General features: G+C 36.7%; 1 protein-coding gene across 1 annotated transcript in view; it reads right to left on the minus strand.

The window, feature by feature from the left end:
- PLXDC2 (plexin domain containing 2) overlaps positions 1–23,419 on the minus strand; it is a 259,049-nt gene that overhangs the window by 58,581 nt on the left and 177,049 nt on the right. Inside the window, exons 5-7 of the mRNA XM_064704157.1 lie at positions 13,125–13,247; positions 10,220–10,338; positions 1,588–1,687 (exon numbers count right to left, since the gene is read on the minus strand). Of these exons, the coding sequence (XP_064560227.1) occupies positions 1,588–1,687; positions 10,220–10,338; positions 13,125–13,247 (342 nt within the window). The remainder of the gene's footprint in view (positions 1–1,587; positions 1,688–10,219; positions 10,339–13,124; positions 13,248–23,419) is intronic.

The following is a 23,419-nucleotide window of genomic DNA, read 5'->3' on the forward strand; positions in this document are numbered from 1 at the left end:
TATCCACACTATAGTCTCACTTCTGTTAGCAGAAAGTGTCATGTGGAAAAAAAAATATAGATATACTGAAACCAGAAGCCTAGTAAGACACTCTGCATTCAGCAAAACCAATAGTATTTACTGGTAGTAAAACAAGTGCTTGTCTGAAATATTTCTGCAAAAAGAAACATTCAGACTTGAATAAAGACTCACATCTACTATATATTTTCCATACAAAATACATAAATCTAATAAAAGTGCTTTAGTGTTGCTTTGTTATAGAGGCATGTTGTCAAAAAATATCATCCTGTTGCATCTCTTGTATAGAATTTCTTTGTGACTAGTCTCATAAACTGTTTGCATAGTCAATTAACCTAATTTCCTCCTGAATCCATATTTAGAAATGGAAGATTCAGAAATATTCAGATGATTTACTTGCAAATATCACTCAAATTACTGAAATTTGTTGCCTAGTTTCATTTGCTCTTAAACACTCAAAACCTATGTTCATGCAAACATAGGCACAGCTACCTATCATACTTCAGAAAGAAATTTCTTGTCTCTTAAGTGAAATTGTGGCATGCTACGTGCTTCACACTACTCTGAGCTCACAAGTCACAAACAGCACTGAAATTTTCCATATTCCCCAGGACAGGACATGCAAGACATGGGATTGATGCTCCCTGGTGCTAAAGACTGTTTATATGTGATGAGGAGATGGGATGAGCTGAGAGGGGTCAATAGCGCTGGATTTTTCAGTGTTGCTGTCTGTCTGAAAGCTGGGCTGGATCAGGTCAGTCCTTGTGAGCACCACAGGTCTGCCAGAGCTCACTCTGGGAGAGTATGCCTGGAGTCAGCCCTAGGAGCCTGGTTCAAGCACAGCTCCTTCCATCTGTGCCCTGCAATCAGGGCTTCATCAAAAACTGATCTTAGTAAATTTTCTCTAAATATAGAAGTAAACCTAGTAGACTCGAAAAGTGAGCATATTCTCTAATGGCTAAACAGCCTCAAAGGGTTCTGTACACAGTACATTAGAGCATCAAGAAAGTCACACTTATTTCCTACTATTTGTTTTCAGTGAAGCCATGCAAAGTACAACTCAAGCCAGACAAAACTAAATTCCACCTGCAATACGGCTGCCACGAATATGTGAGCTCAAGATGTTATTTAATAACTACATCTCCTCTTTTTTCCTGTCACTAAAATGTGTACATGAATTTGAAATACAGAATAAGGTGTCAAGAGCTTCTAGCTTGGATATTTTTGGATACAGACTTTTTTTCTGAACAGATTGCTTCTTCTTTACTATGGATATGAAAGCATGTTCCAGATAAAGAATCTCATGGAAAACCAAATTGAGCCAGTTGAGAGTTGAACTTGACATTATTTGACTGGCCATTTAATTTTATTTACTTAATTTATCAGCTCAAAAGAAACAATGACAGGAAAAGCCATATTGGGAATTATCAAGCAAATAAAATTACACTTGAATTAACAAGCTGAAATTAGCTAAGTGATTTGTTGTGCAGCTAATCACAAGCTTGATGGGATCAGCTTATACTAATTTCTCAGCCTCCAAACCATTAGCACCACTACAATTCTACATACTGGGAATTTGCTGGATCCTGTGCACAACCACAAATGCATCTGAAAGTCCCACTTTCACTGGGTGGTTGGTTGAACTTATCTGTGTCACAGCAACAGGAATCTAAAAGACAAAACAGGAAGATATTATTGAAATATTGAACTAGAAAAAAAGATTAAAAATAAAAAGCACTGCCAAAATGAACATTTAACCAGTGTAACTTAAAAGTCCGAAATAAATATTTTATACAACATAGCACAGTAGAACCAAGAAGTATTTGAAGATAGAAATTACTGGTTTTCCTTTGTATTTTATCTCAATTTTCTTTGCATTGTTTTCACATGAACCCTTAGAGGTAGAAAAATTGTCAGTGACAAAGCAGAAAAGCATAGTAATTTCCAGTAATTTATTTCCCTCAACTGAAGAAAAAGTGAGATGATGTGCCAGTACACTCAAGGATGAGGAGGCAATGTCTCCTGTTTACTGTTGAACACAAAAACTGTGAAAATTCAGCTTGGGATGAACATTTTAAAACTTATGGCTTAGTTAACTTGCACTGAAAATTCTGTGAATTTTTATCTGTAAAGAGTTCTGACAGAATAATAATAATATTTATTATGTTCTCGCATATCAGGAAAACAGTGTTGTGGTAAACATGGAAAATTCCAGATGCTCAACTGCCAATACCTAGAGGAAGAAATAAAAATATGTAGATAGTCAAAGACCATTCCAGCTTTATGTTACAGATTTACAGGTAGCAAGGCTGCATGAAAACAAAGGGCAGGTTTGATTCCATTCTTGGAACAAGATTGCAGCTTTGGCTGATACTTCTATATAGATATAATAGGACTGAAATATTTTGAGATGTTTGATTTAGTGACATGCAGCATTTTTTCAATATTAATATAGTTAAATAGATTGACTGGTCACAAAAAGCAGCCATCACTAAAGGAGCAGCTCAAACTGACAGTGTGCCTTTACAGCATTCAAAAGTTCTACCCAAGACTGCCTAGCAGTTCTCCAGATGGCAGTAGCAGAGTAAAAGTAATGAAATGCCTGGATCAATTAGCAAGGTTAGACATTGCAAAAAATGCAAAGATATAATACAGACAAAAAAGCGTGCAGGGTAGAGTTTGGGGACCATGGTGTAGGAAGCAGCAGCTCTAGAAGGAATCTCAGTCCTGTAGTGGATGAGCAACTCCTGCTGTCAGAGGGGACATCTGAGCAAAAAAACGTAATTGATATGATATTTGGTTACACAAACAGTGAAATATAGCCTAGATGTGGGGGTGACCATTTTACTTGCACCTGAAAATTAGGTCATTGCTGATATACCACACAGATTTTGAAAGGATATATTTCTTTAAAGAGATGCCAAAAATTAAGAGAAGGAAGCTTAAAAGTGTCATAAAAATATTTTGTGTATTTCTCCAGTTCTCAAATGCTATCAACAGAAGTGTTATAGATGTTTTATCCATTTGACTTCTGGATGAAATACTGAAAAGCTGGTTAGATTACCATAAACAAGTACTACAAAAGGCAGAAATTACTCAGGGACTAAAGAGTCTTTTATTCTAGCACAGAAAGATAAAACCAACAGTTGGAAACTTCAGGCAGGTACCTTAGGAGTAGAATAAGCCACAGCTTTCTATGAGCAACTATGACTTTCTGCCAGTTGCTGCTTTCAGATATCTTATATTTGGATATCTTACTTTTCAAAACTGCCCTTCAGTTAACCAGAAATTTCTAGGTTGAAGACTGGTAGAACTGGATCAAGTGTAAAAAACTGAGATACAAGGTATTAGTTTAGATAACCCAATAGCTTGCTATGGCTTTAATTGTGTGAAACCACAAAAATTATATAGTTGGCCAGTATTTTTCACATAGCAGAAAAATGCTGAAGTAAAAACCTGGTTATTCATAAAGTGACTGAGGATTCAGTTCTGTCTACATGATAATTAATAGCATGATTTCTAGCATTTGAGTTAAGCATCAGTAGTTCTCCTTGTACCCAAAATACCTTTTGGTTTTGCTTTTCCCAATTACACTGGTAAGTTCTGGTGAATTAAGCATTGTCATGAATTTCCATTCCTTTTACTTAATTTAGTGACTGTTTTTTTGGGGTTCTTGCACACATGATCTGGTGTGGTATAAAAAAGGCTTGTGGCATGTTGTCAAAATGACAGGAAAAAGAAAACTGGCTTGAAAATACTGCTAGAAATACATCAGCTTAAATTTGGCTTATATCAGCTGGGCTCAGATGCAGTTATTGGATAATATGACAGAAGAATGCCAAAAGCCATATTTTCAAATTCTTCAAAATAAAAGACTCACTAAGTTCAGAACTAAGTCTATAAATTTTCTGCAGCATGAAAGCTTACACAAATAAGGGAATTATTCATAGTCTCAGAACACTGGAAAGAAAAGCTTACATTAACTATCAAAGAAACTGTCCTGAAGGATTTTGAGGAGGATACTGAAGGCAACCTATTGAAAGGTAAGTTAGGAAAAGCACTGATGAAGAGGATGCAATGACTTTCTCTTCAAAGTTAGAGAGGCAACACAGCAGTTGAAGAAAGGACACAGAGTGTATTTGGAATTGGAATTAGTAGGTTTGTGACAAAAGATGGTGGCAAAATTGTTATCTTAATGCATAAATTGTGTCTGACACATGAAAAGGATTGTACTCATTTGTAACGGGTGAATGTAAATCAGGAGAAGTTTCACTCTGGCCTTCTCGAATGAGACTCCTTTCTTTTTAGTCTAGTGCCTTTTTACATGTTTATTGTGAATTTTTGAATTACTGAACAATTTGCATCTTTCCCTCAAAAATTATGAAGAAAGCAAGCTATTACATTTATTGGGGTTTTTTTTGGTTTGGTTTTTTTTTTTTGCTTCTGGGAAGAAGTGGTGAGTTCTTGCAGTACTTACGCCACAAGTCAGGATTTTGGGTATTTTATTTTATTTTATTTTATTTTATTTTATTTTATTTTATTTTATTTTATTTTATTTTATTTTATTTTATTACAGCCTGGTTCAGACTTGAAAGTTAATAAAATTATGAATGACTCAGTGATATGTGACATTAAAGCAGGATGCAGTAGCCAAGTTGAACAGAAAATATATAGAAAAACTTCAAGAGAAATTAGAAAAAATTGAAGCAGAAATAACAATGGATTTTGTCAAAATCCCTGCAGGTGTCAATACTCCAGTGTTGAGCATTCTTCTGAGAGCAAGGAACTTTCAAAATAATTTCTAAAACAAATAAGAAAGTAGTAGGGTCCAGTCTAACAGAAGCAGCAGCAAACAGTTTGGATACATGTTTTAGAAACAAGGCTTAGAAGCAAAAGCTTCTGTAAGATCAAAAAAGAAAAATTAAATTAGTATAGTCAGATCTTCAAACTGAAGGCCAGCCTGTGTGAAACAATCTTGCAGTCAGAAATGCAGCCAAAGTAGAAGGCAATCCACAACCCAGGAACACTCTTATTCTCTTGAAAAACTAGAGTGCCATTATACCTGTGTTCACAAAAACATATATTAATTTTTAAAGGGCGGAAAAAGAAATTGGTAATGTGTGTACTGAGTGCCATATTACAGGTGAAATCTTTTGCATGAGATGTCAAGATAAAATGAGCTTTTACCATATGCTACTTGATTAGGAAACATTCCCTTTTGACAGAAAGCTTGTAGTAAATATTAAAGTAACTTATGGAATATTACAGCAAAACATAGACAGCAAGCAGAGAGATGCTGTTCTGGATTTCTCACCTGAATGGCAAGATAAGTCATAACAGGCTGACATGTTAAATGGCTGAGCAGAGAGCTAGGAACCTGCAAGTGATTGCTAATGGTTGGCAAGGATTTTACAGCATTACCTTCTTAGAATGGCTTTCAGCTAGGATAATTCTAAGCCATCTGTTAGCTCTACCACAGAAATGTTATCTTTTGTGTTGTACAAATCAGCAGTTTATGAATAAACTTCCCACACTAGCACTGAGGCCATTAATGTCTATATTTTGGATTATATACTTCAAAAGTAAGGAGAAGGGAATTTACAATTTATGCTGAGTTCTATGTATCATTGGGATCTGTAATCTAGACAGCATTTTTCATGGGACTTCTCAAATTTTATCCTTTTCAACTGTAAGGTCACATGAGAATCCTATTCTTCATAAAATGATAAAATCACAGTCTCTAAACTTATTCTGAAGGAGGCGGTAAGCAAGTTGCAATTATTGCCCCACTTCAAAATCAAGTCAAAGATAAGAACCAAAGTATGTTGCAAAATAATAATTAGGAACACAATAATGGTGCTTATATAGGGTTTTCATTTCCAGTTTCCTAAGTAGTAATTAATTAGCCCACAGGATAAACTGCATGAAAATCAGGAGTTTTAATTTGTGTAAATTGAGCACCTCAAAAATCAAAAATCATTTCCACGTCCATTTTTTTGATAACAATAAAAAGGCAAGAATAGCATTATGGGATTTTTTTTAATTTAGTTTTTTGTGGTTTTGTGTTTTTGTGGGGGTTTTTTGTAATTGTTTCTTTGGGTGATTTTTTGGCTTTTATTTATTTCATTTAAATTTTTTTTAGTTTTCAGGAAACAACAGCAAGGTTTGAATTCTTGTTACTGAAAACAGAGTATTTTCTTTCATGCCTAGCAGGGGCATCAGTTTTATTTAAGTGCTAGCACTTAATCATTTTAATTTAATTCTGTCTCCTTCTTAGAATAGAAATTCATTCTACTACAAGCCTCTTTTACAATTATTTTCCAACCTCACATGTTGGGCAATTTTGAGCAAATATTATAACTTTAATAATGGTTTCTGGATGGCTACATAAATAGAGAGTCATTACGATTTAAATGAACAAAGTGAGCCTTCTCCAATGATATTAAGAAAAATATCCTAAACAATTAACAAGACCTATGGAACCATTGCCTAATTTGTTCTGTATTAATCATGGATAAAAAAAGAAACCAAATATTACACTAAGGAACATTAGCTCTAAACATTAATGGGAAAAGACTTTATAGAATAGTTATTTTGTTTAATAAGAAGTAAAACTCATGAGAATTGAACTTCAGTGAAATTTAGAACACAAGAAATTCACTACTAATACATAATGCCTTTCCCCAAATTCTTCTTTATTCCTTTTTCTGCTGGCTTGTTTGCACTGTAATGAATTTCATATGTAATCAAGGTACACCAGTAAAATTTTCATGCCAGCTGATGTTTCCTGACATATTGGCCATTTGCTAGAATAGTGTTGGTGTAAGCAAAGCGACATTTAAAATGGAAGATGCATGCACTGTAAAAGAAGTAAATTGCTGAATAAGTAAATAATTTACTTGCTATAGGACCTTGTTATATTTCAAATTGTTTTCACATTTTGAAAACTTGACCATACAGCTCCTTCTAACAATTAACTCTTCTGAAAGATATTCTGACATATTTGTCTTTTCTGATGGTTCTGCTCCTTATCTTTTTTTTTTTTTTTTTTTTGATAAAACTTTTAAATTTCAGGTTGCTTTCTATTGGGGAAAACAACAAAATGCAGAAGATTGGGCAGAGCAGCTTCTTTGGTATTGAGCAAATCTCCCTCACATCCTGTCTTGGTGGTCAACACCAGGTTTATGAGGTAGCAAACCTAATCTGGGAGCAGGAAGAATGGGAAAAAGGGACTCTCAAACTGTTTGAATGAATAAGAAATAAAAGGTAAAATTTACCTTAAGTGCATTAGACATAAAAGTCCCTAGTTTGTGATTAAATGTATAATCACAGTTATTTTAAATAAAGATAGATAAAGACAAGAGCCTTCTAGATAAAGACAAAAGCCAAGACAGAGCCCCCGTGGGATGCTTGATGAAGCTACTGGCAGCAACCTGTTTGCTGTATTTCTTACATGGTGCTCCACCTTGGGGACTTCCAACGGCAATGCCATGAAGACCCCTTGGATTTGCCATACATCACTGTCATTTTTGATGAACTGTGATGCTAAAATAAAATGGCACCAAAAAGACAGTAGAAATCTTGTGCAACTTTTAGTCATGCTAGTGAGCACTTCCACAAGTAATCTTACTGGAGTTAATGGGGCACCTGACAACGTGGCTCAGCAGCAAGAGAAATGGCTCCAGATAGAAGGACTTCCTCAGAAAGCAGTGGATTCAGCACTGCAAAGAAAATAAATTCCTAGCAGGCCTTATAAGAACTAGGACCAAGTCTAAAATGATAAATGACATGTTTGCTCTTTTCAGACAACTTGTGTCTGATCAGTGATTGGCAATTTTATTTAATTTTGCTCATTTAGATGAAAAGCTAAGATAGTGATAATGGAGTAAAGGCTGCAAATAAAGAGTGTAGTTGTCTCGAAATCTCAATCTCAAAACTCATTCCCCAAGTAATTCTGACGGAATATATTAGTTGCAACTTTCTAAAATGTTTAGAAAAATCTTTTGTCAAAAGATTTACAGATCATTAATACATTACTATTACCACTTAAAAAAAATCTCTTTCCTTAGTCATGTGCAATAGCTTTAAAGTAATGTTTGGAAATTCCATTCAGGACAGGAATAACTCATGAGAGGGGATGAGTTCGAAGATTCACCAGTAGAAAAAAGCACATTATTCCATTTCCAATTCCAGTTTTCTGTCTCAAGATAAATGAACAGAACATTAATAACTCCTACCACAAAAGCAGTGTGGTTTTGGGGGAAGCTTTCAGTAGTGTAATGAGAGAAAGCAGCCTTTGCATTGTAGCTCAGAAATTGTTTATCCATGGATTAGATGTCATACTTTCCTGCAATTCTAGGAACCACTTGTAAAGGAGTGGCCCATTTACTCCCCTTTTCATAAATGAATAATGTTTTCAACTACCTGACACTCTGCATCACCATTTTCTTTTGTGCAGAATGCATGCCAGATACTTTCAAATTAGAGCAGTAACTTCTATGACCCACATTAGATCAAATTCGCACAGGGCTAGATAATAACAGGGTGTGCAGTGCATCTCATAAGCAGGAATAGAAGTCTCCTGAAAATGTCACCATTTTAATGCCAGAATGCATATATAACTAGTATCCATCTCCACCACTCTAGGTCTTGAAGGCAGAAAATTTTGTACAGTCATGAGAAGTATTTCCTTTTCTTTAAAAAGTTTTCAACTACAGGAGATAACCAAAGCTTATAGTGCACACTGTTTTGATCAAGTACAATTGAGCTCCATTGTCCTAAGCAGAGTGGAATTCCAAAAAAAGGGAGTTGAAAACCTTACATGAACTTGGATTCAAAATGCAAATAAACTGCATTTTCATAAATGAAGACTGCAACCTGCACCTAACATTCAGAAAAAACCCCGAGCAGACCTTGCATCAGCACGTCTTTTATAAGAAAAGGAAAGCCATGTACATGGGCATACCAGAAGTTTCTTGTTTCTACAATACTGATCCAGTAAGAAATCTTGCAGCAATCCTTTTCCAAGACATCTGTCTTAGGTGAAGGTATGATTGCTGCTAGCAGAAAAACCCAGATCCTGTCTAGCTTGCTAGTGAATGGCAGAGGAATGTTATTATTTCTGCTTCATTAAAGGTGCATAACTATAGCAGGCACAAAAAATGAGCCTGAAGGCTCACAAGTGTTTTATAGCAGAGAGAGAACAGAAGAGAAAAGAGATTTATCCAAGTCTGGACAATTGGTTGTATCACTCATTAGTTTCTTACTATAAGGAGCATAACTGAGAGTTGCATTTTCACAAGAAAGTCACAGTGTACATGCCAAACAGATTAAAAGCAGAACAAAAAACCCAAACCAAGCAAAATCAAAAAATGAACAAAAAAGAAGACATCATTTTACTACTAGAGATTTAAGCTTGTCTACTTTTGATTCTTATTTGCATGAATCAGAGAATCATAGAATACCAGACTGAAAGGGGAACTCAAGGATGACCTGCTCCAACCCTTCTTAGCAAAAGCACTAAAATTCAAATAAGTTATAGTTTCCAGAGCTCCAGCAACTCTAGAAAAAAAAAAAAATCACTCAAAGCAACAACGGAATTCTGAAACACTTGGACAATGCAAAAGAGCCCATTTAAGACAACATATTGGTGCTATGAAGGCAAACCAAATGGCCTCAATCTAAGCAATTTTATCACCAAACAGATGGAAAACCTCAGAGCTAGCAATACAAACCAGTTATTTCTTGTTTCAAATATATGAACTTTGTAATATGGGAGTTGCCAAAAAACTACAGCTGCAGGAAATAGGTGATCTTTCAGCAATAACTATTGATTCTAGAGTATTTTGAAATGGGCAAGATTGGGTAAACTAATTAAAAAAATAAGATCCTATCTTTCAAAACCCATGGAGAATTTACTAAAACCCCAGGAATTTAACAGAAACATCCAAAAAAGCCTGGTTGAAATGCAGGATTAGTACATTTGTGTCATGTTGATGCTTTTAAAATCAATTTTCTGAACATCACTTTAATAATAATATACCATTTTCATCAACATAGTGATCTTATAAGCAGTATAATGAAATGATCTTATATAACAGATCTTTCAAAAATTTTCCCTCCCCCACAAAAATGTAGGGAAATTCCTGACATGTATAAAGTAATTTGTCCACTTAAATGACAATTCTCAGACCAAACTTACTTCTTTGTAGCCGAAAATGATACGCCCATCATTGAGAAGGGTGGCCTGAAAAGTGAAACTCCCCAGGTTGTAATTATCCTGCAGATGTACATGATCCCACTGGACAACTAGTGCTGTGCCTGTGAACCCCAGAGTGGGGGTAGAGAGGCAAAAGGAAGAAAAAATGTGAGAAATATATTAACTGATTGTAGGAAAAGCACTTCACTGCAGTTACTTGAAACAAGAACAGTGATTTGTCTCTTTCTAGCAACTTCCAGCTCCACACCTTGAAATGCCAAAGATATTACAAACACAAGTTGAAACTGAAGTTCTCTGAAATGTAGACACCACAGTGCTACAAAAGCAGCACAACTACTGCTAAAGCGAGACAAAAAACTTGTTTGAAATTGCACAAGAAATCAGCTAAAGGTAGGATCCAGTGGTTCAGGCGTGCTGCCATTACCACTTCTCTGCAGTGGCATTCTTTACACTCTATACATAAATCCTGATGGCTTTGAAATGTGAACGGCTAATAGAATTCCCTGCTTAGTAAAAGTTATTATTTCAAGAATTCAGATTCTTCCATTAACTATGCATTAATTAAATATTTTTTCTGCATGGTACAGGCCCTTGCTGAGGTTGTGCAAATTGAGAAATGTTAGGCGTTGGCAATAAATAAATGTAGTTTAAATCAAACTCACTGAGAAGTCATAGACAAGGTAAATATTGAGTCTGGTATGCAGAGATTCAGTTGCAAGAGCCTTGTTAATATTCACAGGAGTTCACTGGCTGAAGATGCACTTACCACACTATAAATATTTCTCAAGCAACTTGCATCCCTGTGAGCATGTTTTACAGATGTTGAGACACTTATCACCAAAACTATGTTTACTGAAAACAACATTTTCATCTTTACATGCCTTCCTCAAAAACTTCTCTTTTTTGGCAGTAATGGGAGTTATGTGCTTTGATTCAGACTTTAATTTCCTTTCTTTCTAGAATGTTCATGATGGGTCAGTACATATTCAGCTCAATATATTTTCGATATGTGCTTGAAAAATCTTTTGCTACAGATCTGTGCTGCAACTGTCATAATCACATCTTGACAGGGGCTGTCATGAAACTATGAGTGTGCAAATTTTGGGTCCACACTGCACCAAGTCCAACACTTTATTGTTCCTTGTGTTTTTCTGTATAGTAGGCATTAATTGTGCATACAGGGCATTTTTTTCCTTTGTGACCACATTAATTAACTACTTTTTGAATATTTATTTTATTGCATTACATTTAATTTTAAATGAAAAGTTATTACATTTATTTTAAATGTAAATTTATAACTTGTAAAGTTATTAGAGCACAATTAGTCAAAATTTCTTCTAGTCAGTCACTGAGCACTTCAGCTCTATGTGCATGTCAGAACCCCAAGCTAAAATGGAAATCATCTGCCACCCAAACTGTCCTTTCATTCCAGAGGCTTTTATGTAGATTTGTGTGTACCTAAGTTCCCTGGAGTTAGCTCCACCAGTGAGACTTTGATGAATCCCCACACTCTGTGCTTTCCCACTACAGATGCTGCTTTATGGCAGAGCACTCATTCACGGGGACAAAGCACAGATGAGTAAGAAATAAGGTGCTGAAGACACAATCTGCTCAGTTCCTTTTTACTTGTGTTAAGATAAAAAATTCTTTGTCCTAAAAACCATGGAGCTAAAAAGATGATGCATTACACATGAAGAAGAATCCAAAATCTCAAAGAACTGTTCAACCTCATAATGAAAGCTATGTGATACAGCCTGGTACACCTGGTGGGAAGACTGGAAGTCAGGACTATAATGAGAATTAGCCACATCTTCTCCAGAATCCTCAGGTTCTTTAAGTAAAGAGGACAAATATCTGGCCAAAATGTTAGATAATTTAGAATGTGAAAATCGTATATTTTTCTCTTTCAAAATTCTTCATGGAAGGAGTAGGACTTTCTCATGTAAGCATTTTATTGGATTTTTAACAAACAAACATTGCAATGACTAGATTGTAAGGAAAGCTTATGACTAAGAGAATACAGAATACATTTTGGTAATAATTAAAAAAATATTGGAAATATGAAACATTTTTGAACCTGCTGGCAATTTTTGTTTAAACTCACTATAAATAAGCATATTAAAAATAGCATAGATGTATCCAGGATAATTTACAAGATATTAATTCACAATACTAAACTCTCCAAGTTTTATCTGTTACTGTAGCTGATCACTAAAGGCCTGAGGTAAAGCACCAGGTGCCTTTTAACAACATAGGGAATGTTTCTAAAATACTGATTACAACTGACTTCAAGAGAAAAATACCCACACATTCAAGGGCTTTGAAAGTTCTCACAGAGTTTCAAGTACAACACTGCAGCTTGCCTTTTCCTCTTTCAATCTTTTTTACAAGGAACTGTTGAGAACTCCTGGTGTAGATGAGTGTATTGGATTCCAATTCTGGGACTCCATGAACACTTAGTCATTGACAGGTTTATTAACCTTATCCCTGCCCTGCTTCTGTGTATTTTTGCTACTGCACTCCACAAACGCTATTTTCATTTTAGGTAGTGGACAGATGGTGTCCACTATAAATACTTTGAAGTAACACTTTGAATTTGCAATGTTATATAAGACAGATTTTCCCTTCTAAAACTGATAAAATGCAGCTAGTTTGAGTTTATGCACTTCAACACCCAGATGATATCGGCTCAATTAAGAAAAGGCATTCATGATTCTTTATTGTGTTCTAAATTAATAATTGCTTATAGATCTCAAGTCACATGCTCTACATAGCCTCTAAAAACAAAAAGCAAAAAAATATTTTTAAATCCTCAATGCTTCCTTCTGAAATAATTATTTAGGAAAATAAGAAGAGCCAAGGGATACAGACAAGGACTGCTACATACCATTATCAAAGTATCTGACTGTTGAATTTCTTGACACACTGGGGTCAAAATTTGCCATTAATGGTGCAATATATTGGGTAGCTGTTAACATTCGATGCACAACTTCTCCAGTATATATGAAACCTACAATAAAAAAAAAATTGAGACCATTTCAGTAAATTCTGAGAATATTTTAATAGAATGGCAGGTTGAATTAGGCATTGCCAGAGCATTAAAGGGTCATCCGAGAGAAATTAATTCCACCACAAATTTTCTTCTGAATTAAATAAGAGTTAAAATTTCAGAAAAACATCTCTGATAGCTACCAGAAAACAAGATCCAAAATTATTAATGGAACAAATAGTTCAAGAAGGTTTTTACAGAAATAAGAAACAATGAAAACTCAAGGAAGAATAACTCCAGTTAAGAGCCAAATGCAAGGATATGGCACTATGAAAATAAGCCATTTACCACCAGGCATATTCCATAGTGCTTTCTTCCATACTTTCCAAAAATCTGCAGTTTGTTTTGCTCATGCAATTTGTGACCTCTTTTAAAGTTAGTCTAACCCTTTTTCATATTTCTAGAGACACAGAGTAAGGGACTATTTCAGACTAGAAGCGACAACCTTTAAAAAGAAGAGTCAGATGAAAAGTGGAACAGATAGGACTTTTTCAGGTTTATAAGGCAAGCAGCATTTCTACGACATTCTCTGCTGTGTCAGGTCTCACTAGTCTGTCCTATTCATCCCTGAATTGACAGTACTCCTCAGATCAATAGTGGGCTTCTTTCATCTGAAGTGCTCATCCAAAACCTCTTACTGGATTGGAATTGGAGCCCTTCCTTTGAAAGAAGACCAGTCATCTGTGGTGAATACAGTAAATCTGCAGTTTTCTTCAAAGCAAACATCAATGTATTTTAATGGCAAGAACCTCCTTCTATTTTAAACAATAAAAGGTCTACAAATAAACTTGTGTTGTTTAGGTTTGCCAAATCCACTTCAACTGGCTAATGGAACTAATTATTTTAAGTGCCCAGATGAAAGCTTGATTTAAAAACTCCCATTGCCCCAGAATGAGTCATTTTGTTACCCCTTGCCTTTAAGTTGATTTGAGCTGTAGACAGATCTTCAAAAGTGATGTTTGCATATTACCTCTCCTCCTAGTGTTTAGCAGAGGCTGTCTTTTGATGTTTTTGCTTTTTCTACTTCTATTGATTTAATGAAGTATATTACAACAGCAAACATCTCAACAAAACAATATAAAGAGCTGAAAATTTTCTAATATGAAAAATATTATTAGAAAAATATGTAGAAGAAATATAATTCTTTACTGGAAAATTACAGCATTATTTTCAACACTAATTAGGCTGGTTATGTTTCCTTTCCTATTTTCAACCATATTGAGAATCTCTCCTCCTCTACAAAAGCCTCCACTGCCAAGACCAAGAGTTCCTTTCTTCTTACCTTTAGTACCATGGCAATACAACATGTGATGAAGTAGCCTATAAATCTAACTCTAAAACACAATTGTGAAATTCCAGAACCAAATATGAACCTGATCAAAACTGCTATTAATGTATACTACTAAAAATTCTTAGTGTGCAACCTCACTTTCTTAACAATATCTCCATCCTAACCAGTGTAAGACGGGAGGGTTCCTTAACAGATTTGTTCAATATGATATAGAAAATATCTGAGTGCATGAAAAAATAAGTTTCTGGAGTGCTTTAGGCATCCTTCTACTCCTGTACTCTTCTGAAATACACAAGTTAAATGCTTGCCAACTGCTTATGGAACTTGTTCTAGAAGTCATAAGATGCTATAAACAAACAAGGTGGTTCTCTGGAGTAATTCTCCTGCATGGCTACTTATAGGTAATATCTTGTTCTGTGAAGTCAGCTCTTGTGGTGGTGATAGGGGCCCTAAGAAAAAGTCAAGTGTGGGGAAAAATGTCATGGTTTGAGCCTGGCACAGAGCCAGTGCCCCCATGAAAATGCCCTCACCCTGGTGTCTGCTGTGACATGTGACCAGGAATAAGCAAAACAGGCTCCAGCTTAAACATAAAGAACACTTTATTACCTAAACTACAGGAAAATAGGGAAAAACTATAAGGAAAAGGAAAAACGAAATTGAAAACCTTACAAAAAAACCACTTTCCTCCTCCCCACTACCTGAATTTCCCAATCCGATACATTCTCCCAAATCACCAACTGCCCAGCCTGGCACCACACTTTAGTATACTCAAACTTCAGTTCATGAAGAGGAGAGGAGTCCTTCTTGTTCCATAGGCTTCCCCTGGAAACACGCTGAAACCTCGTGTGCTTCCATGTCACTCAGCACCGCCCGGAAAAAAGTCCTTTTGCCGCTTGTGACATCTTCCTTCCATGCCCGGTGCTCTCACCACCGTGCATGGATCAGAGCTGCTTTTAGGGTTGTCCTTTAAGGATGCCTTGTCTCACTCCAAAAAGGCACAGTCTCTGCTTTGGGACATCTGTCCCCCCCATATTTTTCCAACCCCCTGGGGCCGGGGGGTCCCCACGATGAACCCTCCTGGTTCTGAGGCACTGCCTCCCCCTAAGTGCAGTCTCTGTGTCACAGGAACAAACTGAGTCCATGGCCACAAGAAAAGTCCAGCCACAAGGCCACTCCAAGCATCTCTCTCTTCACTCAGCCAGTCTTCTCTACGTCCTTCAGGCCAGGTCCTTGTCTCATCTCATCTCATCTCCTATCTCCCTTCTTATTCAGCTTCGAGGAGGATTAGCATTTTTGCAAGGCCCCAATCATGAAAGAAAGGGGTTAAAACTTTCAGTCTCTGTCTGTCCCGGAGCTGCGGCACTCCCACACACGCTGCCGCTCCGGCCAGGCACTCTTCCCCCCCCCTTCTCCTCCTGGGCCAGCTGCTATCACATTCGGTGTCGCCGGCTCTCTCTCTCTCCCTCCTGGGTGGGGGGGGCGATGGCTGCCCGAGGGCTGACTCCCTGGGATCTTCCACCCTTCCATCCTCGAGGGCCTCCTCACCTCCCATCTCTGTCCAGGCCCAGGGCCTACCACGTGGCTGCCCCTCCCCCGCCCAGCAGCAGCGGCTGGACAGGGGAGGGAGATCTGACCTCTTCTCCTCGACGTCCCAAGAGAGCCTCGCAGGCCCAGAGCCCCTTTTTTAACCCCTGTGTATTCTCGGAGGTGTGTCCAAACCCCACTGGCTACACCAGGTGCCAGTCTCAAACTCAGAACATCCATTGGTTTGACCACAGCATCCCAGAATTCCCACTTCTTCCTGGTCAAACCACCACAGGAAAATACAACAAAAGTTTCAGTTGCAAAGATTTGGTATCTGGCAAAGGGGTGACCTAGGAACTGAGATTTTTTTTCATTTAAAACATATCTGTGTACTCAAAGTATTTTAATATCTGGGCACCCCCTAACTACTAAATTTATTCTTAGGATTAAACTAAAACTTTTTTTTTTTTTTTTTTTTTTTTTTTTTTTTTGTAGCAGGCAGAGGGGAAGACTGGGGGGCAGATTCTTCCCATTGAAGGTCTAAATACCACTTTTCTCTTTTGGTACTAGGGAGAGAGAAATGCCAGTTTAGAAAAAGAATCTGCCCACACATATTTACAAGTCATTTATAAATGCGAGCTTTCAGAATACACAAGTGTGGCTGATTTTATGCTATTACTTATTTTAGGATAGCCAACTACCTTGCCAAAGTATAGTCCCTGAAAGGCATTTTCACTATTTCCTGCTTATTAGTGTTTGCTTCTAAAATGTCATTTTCTTGATTAATAATCTCTTATGCTTATTTAGACATTTTCAGAAAGTATTATTACATAGAATTCTATTTCATACTATGTGCTGCTTATTATCCCTGTGGACATCTGCACACATATTTTAACACAGTTGTGGGTAAGTCCATAACCTTGAAACCATTCCTCTAAAATATTTTGAATACAATACAAACAAAACCTTTGAATCCATATTTGTACATTAGAATTAGCCTGAAGAGTTCAGTACTCATTCATCCCTTACACACTCATCCTACACTTACACAGTTTCCCTTTCATGCTTTCATCCCATTTACAGTATAAATGACACCCTTATAACTAATAATGAGGCAGATACAATAGGAAAATAAAGGACTCAGTTGTGCTGGAACACTTAACTAAGTAAATCAGCCCAAGTAATTAGTAACCACAAAGCGTATTTCCAAGTATTTGCCGGATGCAGCTCTACTATAGATGAAATGGAAAGCAGGAGGTGGATGATAGCTGGGAAGCAGGCAGGCCTTGCATGAAGATCATTCTAATGAGAACTCCAGTCATGCATCAGAACAACTTGAAAAGGAACACAAAGTCATTTCAAATCATCCCAGAGATTCACAAGATGAAGCCACCATTGACCATGGACATTTTACCATTGCAACTATGACTTAAAAAGAGCAGCAAAAGTATAATTACCTTATTCTGGAATGCAATTCCACAGAAAATTGGCTTATGCTATCCATGACCTAATTTTCTGACAATGCTTAATGCTTGTGGTTGACTCATTTAGTCAAGGAAGAATTTTTCAGACCTGCAATTTCCTGAACCACTTAATCTCTCCTTTGTGGGAGGCACTGGTAGAGCTCTTTTCCAAGACTCTCCACAAGCACTTTACCTAGAAGTATAATATGCTCCTAAATACTGAAATGAAGACAAATAGGGAAAAGTGCTCAGCATTTTTTAAGTCTAATATGTACATATAAATTTAACTAAAACTAAGGCTGAACTAATACTAAAACCACTTGTAAATCAAGAAGAGTATACTTCTAGTTCTCACAGTGTACAAATTTACACTCACACAAACAAGAAAAAAAAAATTACCTCTTAAGCATGAAAGCACAGTCTCACTTGATGTAGAACCCTGACTTGATTTAAAAATGCATTTTATGCCTGAATTTACCCATTCCAAAATATGCTTATCTGTTGCATGCTAACATATCAAGTTTACAAAGAAAATTTAATGTACAAGGTTAAAACACTGCACATCAGATTTCTGTGATTTCCTTTTTTATATTCTTAGCTGTGCACAAATTCAGTATCTCTTAGAAAGTTTTTTGACAATGCTTGCCAACAGAATGACAAAATATAGGGTAGCACAGGCAATGAGCTCTCTGAAGTGTGTCTAAAGAGATGGTAGGATATGGGATATACAGACAACAACAACAACAAAAGAATTATCTTGGTAGATAACCATCTTCTAAGCTGCCTAACAACTGACTTGTAAGATAAACCCTTGTCTCTCTCTGTGGTGGGTTGACTTTTGCCATCTGCCCCCTGTCCACCCAGCTGCTCTCTCACAGCCCTTCCTCAACAGGATAAGGGGACTAAATAGAAGGAAAAAAATGTGTGTGTCTAGACACAAACAGAGAGAATACTTGCCAATTACTGTCATGGACAAGAAAGAACTGACTTGGGGAAAGTTAATTTAATTTGCTGCCAGATAAAATAGGTTTGCATAGTGAGAAAGACAGATTAAAACACCTTCCCTCCACCCCTCCCTTTTTCCCAGGCTTAGTTAGTGTCACTCCTTTATTCCCAACTCCTCTACCTCCTCCTCCCCACTGAGCAGTGCAGCGGGATGGGGAATGTGACTTGTGGTCAGTTCAAAACACTTCATCTGTGTTAGTCCTTGTTCCTCTCATTTTTTTCCTATTCCATCACAGATCTTTCCCATGGTCTTGCAGTCCTTTAGGATAAACCTGCTCCACTGTGAGAACTCCATAACCCATGGTTCCTGCAGGAGCTCTCCAGTGTGGGCCCCTCCCCAGGCTGCAGTGGATATCTGCTTCAGCGTGGCCCTCCCATGGTCTGTGAGGAAATACCTGCTCCAGCCTGGCTTCCTTTACAGATGCTTTGGTGCCTCCCTCTCCTTTTCTCTCTTTGGTGTTCACAGCGTTTTTTCTCATGCTTTTTGCCTCACTCCTGACACTGAAGTGCAACATACTTTACAATTTTTAAAATGAGCTCCCCTAGAGGCTTCACCAGGGCTCAGCTGTCCCCTGCAATAGATGTGTCTCTATCTGGTAATGGCCAGTCCCCCACCTCCTTCCATAGAGACAGTCACTCTGCTACCTAAACATTACCACAATCCTGAATACAATTTAACTTAGTATTTTGATTTTTTTAATATACATCATATTTTATTTTGTATATGAACTATTTTACCTAATATGCAAAACCAACATTATTTACCTGAATTACTGGAATTTCTTGTTTCTTGTTAAGAGTTTTTAAAATTTCTTTATTTTCAGTTTAGTTATTTTCTAGTAGAAGATAGGTGGAAAGTTGCAGCTGAAACAGCACTTAATGTACCAGTCTTACCCCCAGTAATTGTTAGCTCTTGCCCAGGTCAGGTTACTCACACTATATAAAATCTTTTGTCTTCTAAAAAGGAAAAAATGTTCTGGTAAAAAGAAATGAGAGAGAAAAAGAACCATTGTGTCTGCTGGTGCTAAAAAACAGCAGTGAAATAAGTTGATGTGAAATTATAACTTCAAAAAGCCATATCATTGCTATCATAAAGAGCACAAAAATTTATGATTGATTGATTGATCCAGAGTTGCAAGTCTTCTCTTTTGTTTTAAGTCCAGGGGGATGTAGGACTGTTTTTTTGCAATTGTTTTGATTAATGTTGCTGAGAATTTTGACTTGCATTAATTTTCAGGATGTTCCTTATTTTTCATATCACTGTTTCTGACATACCACATTTTTATCTTAGATCCTTTCTTCTCTTCAGCAGTAATAGTAAAAATCTGATGAACCTATTTTTGTTTCTGGAAATAAATTACACAAGAGACATTTACATGGAAAGACGGCAAGATATGGGGAAATAAAACATCAGAAGTAGTGTTCCTCATGTATTTATTTGGTGAAGCTGAAAAGTATTGCATAGGTGTATAAAGCACAGCTCACAAAATTTTGCACCATATCTTTTTCAACTATGCTTTGCCTGTGCTTTGCTTGTGCTTTTCCTATATTTCTCCACCAGTTATTTCTTTATGAAGCAAATTCAAGGATATGTTATACTATTGAGCCCCTAAAATACATTGGAATGCTGAATTCTAGAAACAGATAATGCAATTTACTTTCACGCCTTGTCCTATATAGCCATATTAATTTCTCTTTGATATTTCAGTGAAGTAAGCTTTAAGTAATGTCATTTATCCCCAGATGGCTAATTTATTGTTATATCAGTAGAAAAATTTTATCATCACTGTAATTGCATGAAGATTACAGTGTAATTAAACAAAAGGATAACAGAAACTCCAGATCCCTCAGACAATCCATGAAAGTTAAATACCTTAATGAGCTTTCAAGATCAGTGTAAAATGAACCAATCTCTCATACTATTTTACAATTTTTTTTTCTAGCCTTCTGGGAAAAATGAATTAGAGAGAGATTATACATATTTTTTTTGCTTTGCTTTTGCTTGAATAGATTGAATGTCTAACCCATTTCTTCTGGCCTGAAAAAGTGGGCTATCTGAAAGCTAAACCCCAGAAGGCACGAGCATAACTGTTTTTCTTAATTGCATAACTTTGCAAGGCTTTCTTGTGAGTCCATGCATGAAGGTAAAAAGAAAAGCTACCCACAATTCTCGTATTCTTCTCTGTACTTCTGTGTTATCTTATGTAGATATTTAAAGGCCAGAAAATTAGTTTTTCACCATTATTTTTCCTGCTGCTTTGTTAATACTTAAAGCAAGCATTATCTGGAATATTTGGGAACGTGCAATGTATGATATTGAGTAAATGCCAGTAAGTTTTCCAGTTTATTGTAGTTTCCCTGCTATTCACTCTTTTTTTGCAAAGTATGTGATCCAGTGGAATATAATCCACTCTGATTAATATCCTATTCAGCTCAATCAAGGAATTTAGAGGATAATGTATCATGAAACTCTTCCAGAAGATGTTTTTCTTCTGAAAAACAATGCCACAAGACATACCTTGTCAGGAGAATGTTAGATACCACTAGGTAGAACACAGGAGCAAGAGAACTTTTAAGAAAGGACAATGATGGAATGCAAGGAACTTGCAAATATAATTGTAACTGAAGTATCTCTTCATATACTTTTAATGACTGTAACTTGCAATGCTCTCAACTTCAGGGGAAAGAAACCACAATGTTATTTAGAGTTTAATGGCCTGCATCTATTCCTCTCTGATCATACTTCCTTAGAGAAAATTCTTGGAAAGAGGCATAAAACACTTTATCTACTTGGTGAGACACCACCGTGTGATAGCTCCCAAGAGCCTCTCAGCTTCAGCCAAACAAAGGCCATCACAGCTCCTAGACAGACTGGAACCAGAGAAAAGAGCTTGACAGGAGGATTATCTCACTTGGGATGAATATCTTAGCAGCTGTGGCATTGTAGTAACTTTGGCGCTGCTGAATCCTTGGAAGAAGCTTGAATAGAGCTGTTAGAGGAAAATCTAATTTTGCAGTCTCTTTTTGCAGTCTATTTCTGCTGTTTACTGGTTGGGTAAAACATCTTCATGCCTGAACAGATCTTGTCACCAATAAAAAAATTTGGATGGTACTGGATGATTTTTGGATAGTATTTTAATGTTTGGAGACATTTAATATAATCGTGGGGGGTGGGTTCATATTTGAATCAAACTGTTGTAATATCAATACAGATTTTTTTTACTTTTGTTGCTGTCTGTCTCTTATACTGCCACAGAGTCTAATAAAAAGAACTGTCATAAGCTTTTGCCCTTGCTCTGTTTATTCTCCTCTTTGTTCCAGCTAGCTTTCACAGTTATTTCTTACATGATAAACCACAGACAACTTGAATCACATGATACACAGGAATTAAAAGAATAAAAGCTTTCAGGTTATGATGAAATCATTATTCTCCAATGTTTCAAAAATTTCAGTAAGGAAAAGAATATTAGAGTTTAGAAAAATGCTGAATGCCATCAAACTGGGTTGTCATTCATTCTATAGAAGTTTGAAGCAACAAGGTTGCAGAAGACAAAAATAAAATTTTTCAGACTTTAAAAAACCTGCTTTAAATTTACGCATAACAGAAAGACAGTTTGGTGAATATCTGGGGTTTTACTGCAGGAAATCAATGTTATTTGAAACATAACTTTGGGGGTTTTATGTAGGCATCAATTCCACACCCATTGTATAATACTATTTCATTGCCTCTGTTAATCCTTCATAAACTACTTAAACAAATCCCATGTATATAATATTCACATTCATGTAAAACAAGAGCACACAGCATGTCAGGGAAGACTGCAGGGGCTAACATGCAACATTAGAGAAGTTTCAGGCACCACTAAATTACATTTCACATGTATACATAAAAAATAATACTGAAATAGCATATAGTGAACTTGGTTTTTATTCTACTGGGAATTTTTCAGAGGGGAATTTAGCTCTGTCTTGCTCTACCGTCAACATTCCCCCACAAGTACGGGCTGTCTGATGCCTTGCTCTCCCACCACATTTTTTGGTGTTGCACACAGAGTTCCGAGAGGCGAGGCAGTGTGGGTTTGCTTCAAGCAGAACTATCCAGCAGTGAAGGTGCAGCTCAGAACAGTGAGATAGAAGCAGGTAAATGTCCATGTACAACTTGGGCTTCAGGGGAGGCAAGCTGTGGTTTTGTGTTCTGAAAGAGGTTTTTGCTCATATGTGTTGCTCAATTAAAGGTTATGTCCATATAAGCATATTATCCTTTTCTCTTGTTGAACTCTGCATCCCTCCCAAGGGGACTCAATGCAGCCATTGTAAGGAAAAAGCAGCTAGCTCTGCCCCTTTCTGTCACTTCAGCCTGATCCACAGGACTGGATACACCACTCATCAAATTTCACCAACAATTTATTTCTCATCTTAGTGGAATTAACGGCAAACAATAATTTGAATGAAGAACTCCAACCCTGTGTCAAAATTAAACAAACCCCACACCAAACCTTTTTGATTAAGATCAGTTTGCTGGTCTAGCTCTCTGTGCAGGGGACAAATGTTGTGTAGGCAGTGAAGGTGGCAGGCTGGTGTGGTGAGGAGCAGACAGCAAGAAAGAACAGCAATATTCAACCAGATTTGTAGCAGACACACTGTATCCTGAAGCTGAGACAATTTTGGCTTTGTACATTCTTTGCCTCCTTTGTCCACTCATTACCTTACAAACATTTTGGGCTACTGTCTTCAGTTGTGCAGCTAATCTATGAAAACATCTGGCCTAGAGCAACATGAGCAGAACTAAACAAAGAAAAGGCAAAAATCAAAGTGGGAGAAAACTAGAATATATTAGCCTCAGTGACTAG

Source organism: Zonotrichia leucophrys, chromosome 2 (genome assembly GCF_028769735.1).
Source record: "Zonotrichia leucophrys gambelii isolate GWCS_2022_RI chromosome 2, RI_Zleu_2.0, whole genome shotgun sequence".
Taxonomy (NCBI): Eukaryota; Metazoa; Chordata; class Aves; order Passeriformes; family Passerellidae; genus Zonotrichia; species Zonotrichia leucophrys.